Source organism: Morone saxatilis, unplaced genomic scaffold (genome assembly GCF_004916995.1).
Source record: "Morone saxatilis isolate NCDOM2014 unplaced genomic scaffold, NCSU_SB_2.0 Contig10, whole genome shotgun sequence".
NCBI classification, from domain to species: domain Eukaryota; kingdom Metazoa; phylum Chordata; class Actinopteri; family Moronidae; genus Morone; species Morone saxatilis.
The window spans coordinates 7,067,725-7,074,103 of NW_023339652.1; the positions used below are offsets into that span (position 1 = coordinate 7,067,725).

Consider the following 6,379-nt stretch of genomic DNA (forward strand, 5'->3'; position numbering starts at 1 on the left):
GCGTGTGAGCGCTTCTGGCGCCCCGGCGCCCGCGCGCGCGGCCGGCCGCCCGGGCGCGGGCCCCGGCCGGGCGGTGTGCCTGCCGCGCGGCCGGCGCGGAGCGGCGCGGGGCGCGGGTCTGGGCGTCAATCGGCTGCCACGCGGTTTCTTTCGGTGTTTTCTATACAAGTGGTTTGTTTAAAGCTGCTGGAAATCAATTTCCTTCATCCCAAAGGGATCAATAAAGTCAAGTCTAAGTCTAACTAAGTCTAATTGCAAGTTCCACACTCTAGTTTGGCTTGGTTCCCAAATTTAAACAAAATCCTTATTGCTATATAGGAAAAGTTTGTACTACATTTTACTGATGAAGCAATGAAGCAATAATAATAATAATAACGCGAACAACGACCAATCAGTGATCTCACACAGGCTGCCTAAAGGGAGAACTTGGTGATGGAAAGTCAGACAAATACAGTCGTTAGAAGTGGGGAGTTAATTTAATGACCCCCATATCTTAGGTTAATGTGTTCATTGGACTGTACAGTCTAGACAGAGGATACCTTGAACATTTATTATGGATTAGAACGTTAAGATTTATCAACGCCATATTAGATTTTGACATCACTGTAAATGTGGGCTTTAAAAATGAAAGACAAAAGTGCTCTGCTGTGTTTGCTAATGATCACATAATAATTCAGGTACTGACCTAGACAAGTAGCAAAATTACCAACTAATAGCTCATGACACAGAGGCATGAAATCAAGACCAGAATGACTCAACCTGAAATGACGCAAAAACTACAAAGACTGAGGTAGATATCAGCTTGATTTTTTTTGTGTGCCAGGTCGGCCTCGGAGAATCACACTTTCAGCAACATGCCAGGACGCATCGCGTCGGCAAGCCAAACCTAGAGCTGTCCCCCCACTATGAGGTCAGTCACACACTGTGCCGCTCCACTGCATTATGGGAAATCTCCCGCAGGCCGGGGATTGGCTGCATGAGCCACTTGGTGATGCAAGGGCGTGTATGCACGTGGGTAGACACACCACACACACACACGAATGTAGTGCCTTCGTCATCACAGAACAAAAAAGATTCAGAAAGAGGGGGGGTTATGCTTTTGTCATTTCTATGAAAAGCAATAAAAATGATACAGTCAGTTGCACTCTTTGCTTCAGTCATAAACAGTGATGGGAAAACAAACAAGCCTGCATCATATTTATGCTAAAAACTCCAGCTGAAATGATACATAAAGGCTGTTGGGCTGCTTTGGTGGAAATAAAGTATATAGTAACAACTGCTGTCTGAAAAGGTGCAAGAAATGCAAAAGGAATCCCTCTTCAGATACTAGATTCCCTCTGGCTGTGGGTTTTACCGTTACAAAACTTGGCAAACGTGTGTGTGTTTTGAGCCGCAAATAATAGTTGAAAATAATAATTGACATTTCAGTGATGACGCTGCGACATTCAACACTATCACAGTCAAATTCAGTCAGTCAGACAGTCGCAAAGTTACTCACGTTGCCGTAGTCAATGTAGAAGACATGAACCTTTGCCGGTGACTCAACTTTCTCCACTCTGGCTCTGTACCTGCAGCAGCAAAAAAATAATTGAGAGAGAGAGAAAGACAGAGAGAAGGGGAGAGGGGGGGGAGAGAGAGAATAGAGCAGAGGGAAACAGATGAAGACAGAGGGCACAAGAGGAAAAGGAGATGAGTAAATGATTCCATGCTTATTTCCCTGAGGAGAAGGTGTTGGAGGATCTGTCTGTTGTGATCGCGGGAGAGGAGCAGGAGAGGATGAGCAGGCCGGGGGAGTGAGGGGGGACAGAGGGGATCTATCAGGACATGGCAGGGCTGTGGAAATTGCACAGAGGCCTCTTTGCAATAAAGGACTGAAATTTAAACCTATTTTCGCCATGTAGCAAATAACTTTAGTGCTTTAGCGCTAATCAGAAAAACCAAGTAGTTTTATTGTGTAAAGTTTGATTTTTGTGCACATTTGGCGAGCTGAATTTGAACAAAAGTACACCTTATATTACAAGGACATACAGAAGCAAATTAAAGGAAACAACACAAAGTGTCTGAGTAAATGCCAAATCCTACTTATGAATTCATACAGAAGAGCACTTTTCTCCTCAGATTCAATTCAGGAAGCGTCTCTTCATCTGACCGTCACTTGTCTGACTCTCCACTCCAACAAACAAATGAGATGCGGGAGGACAAATTGGCGGAGAACCAAGGAGAGCAGGAGAAAGCCAAATAATTAAGGCCACATGGGCAAACAGAAAGACAAGAGAACAAAGTTAAAACCAAATAAGTGATTAACAGGAAGACGTAAAGAACAGCAATCAGCACAGAAAGGAGGAGAGAAAGAGTGAGAGACAAAGTGTGAGTGACTAATGAACAGAGCTTTTTCCTTTCTATCTACTCTCACTCTTTGGTGTTCTCAAAGGCCTTGAAAGGCGACGAATTTCCAATTAGCCCCTTAATGAAACAAGCCCACATTCCACATGCATCACAGACTACAAAGATAGGGACATAGAACAATGCGAACATGAACATAATTAGCTCGTCAAATAATATAGGACTGGAAAAAGACAAAAATCGTAGATATTTGCCACCTGGAGCACGATTCCAGGAAAGTAACAGACTTTACACAAGAAAAAGCTGAAGAAAGTAAAGTTTAACAACAGATGGTCTGTTTAAAACCTGCATTGGTGGCTGGGGTGAAAGGATAACTTTTTTTGTCCCTTTAAAACCTGGAGGAGGATGGAGTGAAGGATTTAGGAAAGAAAGAACAGCACCTGTGTCTTGGGAACATTTGGTTTTTTAATCAGTTTTGTGATCTTTTTTTTTTGCCGTCACCTTCTTGACATGGACACCCCCTCTCTCTCCCTCGATCACTGTGACTTTTATATGTCCCCATGACCATCTGTAAACTTCCAACATCCGGTGAGGAGACTAGATGAAGAGGCGCGTGTGTGTGTGTGCGCGCGTTACTGACAAGCGACTGCTGATTCTAAGGGGCCAAAGCAGTGGCAGTGAGCTAATTACACCCTGTGGGTGTCTGCAGTTAATGCATCACAGGCTTAAATAGAGACGAGATGAAAAAATTAAATGTCAGGTGTTCTGCAGAGGGGAAAAAAAAAAACATGCCAACATATGTGTCTCATGGAAATGGAGCTCATCAAGCTGGTAGAAAATGTTGAGAGTTTGTTTAGGGTAATCATGAATCACCTGAGAGAAGCTGCTTAATATGGGTTAGGCATGGGGTTCAGGATCCAGTTTAGTACCTGAGTAAAGTGCTAATATGTTAAACTCACTGTAAAGCTTTTAAATGTCATCACAAGTATCAAAACGTTTGCTTACCATTCGCCATCAGCAAACTTGGCTATGCAGTATTCCCCGCGGCGTGCAGAGTACGATCCTTCCAATGGCGGCTGGGAGGCGATCTCTGCTCTCATGGTCTCCATCAGACTCTCCAACTGGCCTCCTGACAAAGACACAGACATGAGAGAGAAACCTCAATTTACCATTCCAGTGTGATTAGAGGCTTTGTTTGTTTCTTTAAGTTGCATTTCATTACATCACTATGGGCTGTATTTGTCTTACTTTGACACTGATGTGTTTGCTGTTTTGCCTCTATTATCATTTTACATTTTAAGCTGCAGTTGAGTGAAATGGGTCTAAAATTCCATTTCATTCTATCAACTAGAGCATGTTGCTTTGGATGTTGTTTTGGCTGGGAGGTGTGATTGACAGAGGGCGGGGTCCTAAGGCAGCAGCAGAAAATGAGCACACTTGAATCTTACCCCTGCAGAGCTCCAAAATCAATGCACCAGTATACATGAAATAAAGTCTGATGCAACTTTGCAAAGTATACCTGTGTGCCTCTTGTGCACAAACACAGAACGAGTGACTTTTCTGAAGGTTATTTATGCTTGTTGTAACTGAATGGGAGTGCTTCTTGTAATTATTTTCCTTCCGTTATCAAAACAATAATTAAGCATGCTTTACTGTAGAAAACCTAGGTTGTAGTTAAATTGTACTTCAAAACAAGGTACTTCAAACCTTGATTAACACAAACAAACAAAAATAATAAAACTATTTCTTGGTACGGCACACGGATCCTCTCACAAAGCCGGGATAAGAAGAAAAGACAATGTTATGTGATTATGTGCTTTCTTAAATACTTAAATTACCTATCAGGTTAAACCCCATGTCAACCCACCAAGTGCCCTTTAGAGAATGAGACCAAAAATCTAAATAAGCTGTGTTTTTTGCAGCTGTTAGCCCATTAGCACCATGCTGCTAATGCTGGTTTGACCCAGAAATACAGCTTTGGGTAAAGCAAGCTCCCTGTTCTAACAGGCCTTCATGGGCTATCAAGCCATTATATCATGCGCAGCAGACCTATTATGGTGGATTCAAGGCGAGAATGTGGAGTTGGAGAAATCAGATAGTGAGCTCCATGGAATCAGTGACTGTGGTAAGTGGCAGCCTGATTTCTACCCATCAGTTGTAAGTGGGGAGCTGATTGTGGCAGTCCCTAAATATGTGCATCTCCAAGAGAGCCACTTCCTGGTGTTTGTGTAATACGTCGAGTACATTTGTTTGTGCATGGCAGAGTATGTTTACGAGTTCATGACTGGCTGTGTGTGTGTGTGTGTGTCTCGGGGGTATGAAGTGTGCAGAAGCAATTACAGCAGCTAGTTTAGTAAAGCGGCCCATATGAAGTTCCATACTGGTATTTTTTACTAATTTACCACCTGGAGGAGGTTTTGTGGGTAGGCCATGGTCATCAGTTAAGTTCATACAATGGGAGGATATATAAAGGCAAAAAGAAAAAGAAAAAAAAATATATATATATATACATATCGTACAAAACACTAACAGTAAAACCGAAAGAATGTGACAATGACTGGTCTAGTTTCAGCTTTCTGCAGTTTTTAAAAACCTAAAGTACACAGGAATCCAGGTTTTCTAAATTAGGCTAAAGTATTTTGAGAAGCCCAAGGGAAACTGGAAAACCTGGGAAAAAACAACAGTTATTTCTTGGTCATATATACACAACAAGGTCTTTAAATGTTGTAAATATGTTTTGGGAGACAAAGACTGGGAAAGCATCAACGTTGCTGCAAAGAAGAGAGACGAGAAGACTTACCAGTACATTCATGTATCCAAAACCATTTAATTGAAAGTCGCCTTCCAAAAGGCAATAATTCAAAAATGATATAAAACATAACCTACAAGACTTAACTATGGAAAAATGGGTATTTCCTCTGAGGAATGTGAGGTAGACATACCCCAGAAATGGAAGACATGGTTCACTTTCACTATAAACTACATTTATATCTGGATTTGGATAAATCTGAGGAAAATATGGACATTAGGAACCTACTTGGTTCTCATGCCCTTTTCTTTTGTAAAATACCTTTTACCCCCCAAAAATAAAAAAATCCAAACTAAATTGCACAGCTTGAGTATGTGCAAATAGTAGGAACACTGTGTGCCCTCTTACTGCAGAGCATGTCCTTTCACTGTGAAATCACTCAAAATGCTCTTACTAGGAAAAACGAAAAAAACACTCTTCAAGGTGCATGTTTATGTAACACTACATACAACAACAGTACACGTTGAATATGCCAGCACTGGGTGAAAACAAGACAGAGGAGAAACCTAATTACTGACCACACTGATCTGCATGTAAACTTGGGTTTTACAGTAACCAGGTTATTGCAGCTCAGGTATTCTCCAATTTCCTCTCTTAACATGATTTCTCCCACTAACCTCGTTTCTTGTGTGCATGTAAATGCAGCCAGTGTGTGTGTGTGTAAAATTAGTCAATTCTGCTTACTATGCATGTTACTGTACTATCAAACAAACAGCTTGGAGGCAAGCAGTGCAGCACTATAGCTTTACCTCTAAATACACACCTTTCCATGCTCCTTTACTGCTGTGGTGAGTTGTCAGTAACACCTAATATTATTTATGCTAGTGGAGAAAATATAAATAATGATGCTGTTTTTCAGAGGGTTATCTGTACTGAGAGTCAAGCAGCTGCCAACCAACAGCAGACAGGAAACCTTCATTAGCATCATGTCAAACTTAAAAAAAAACTCCAGTGAAGAGTGCGAAGGGATGTAGAGTGTGAAGGAAAAGATAGTTTAAATGAGGAGGGGGTTAGGGCAGGAGGTGGGGTGTCCAAACACCTCATTGGCCACCCACTGCTATACCAACTGCTGATGAATGCAGTGAGGGGAATAGGAATATAAATACACACACACATAAACACCAAACAGACTCATCCTTAGCGTTTTGTAGAGAAAGCAGTTTTTGGAAAACATGTCAGATGAACTGCTTCCCGAAACCCTTGCCTCATATACACACACACACACAC

The 6,379-nt window shown here is 41.9% G+C and overlaps 1 protein-coding gene across 1 annotated transcript in view; it reads right to left on the reverse strand.

The window, feature by feature from the left end:
- Positions 1-6,379, reverse strand: part of LOC118342262 (staphylococcal nuclease domain-containing protein 1-like) — a 47,021-nt gene that overhangs the window by 21,526 nt on the left and 19,116 nt on the right. The window contains exons 2-3 of the mRNA XM_035680769.1: positions 3,349-3,472; positions 1,499-1,568 (exon numbers count right to left, since the gene is read on the reverse strand). Coding sequence (XP_035536662.1) covers positions 1,499-1,568; positions 3,349-3,472 — 194 coding nt within the window. The remainder of the gene's footprint in view (positions 1-1,498; positions 1,569-3,348; positions 3,473-6,379) is intronic.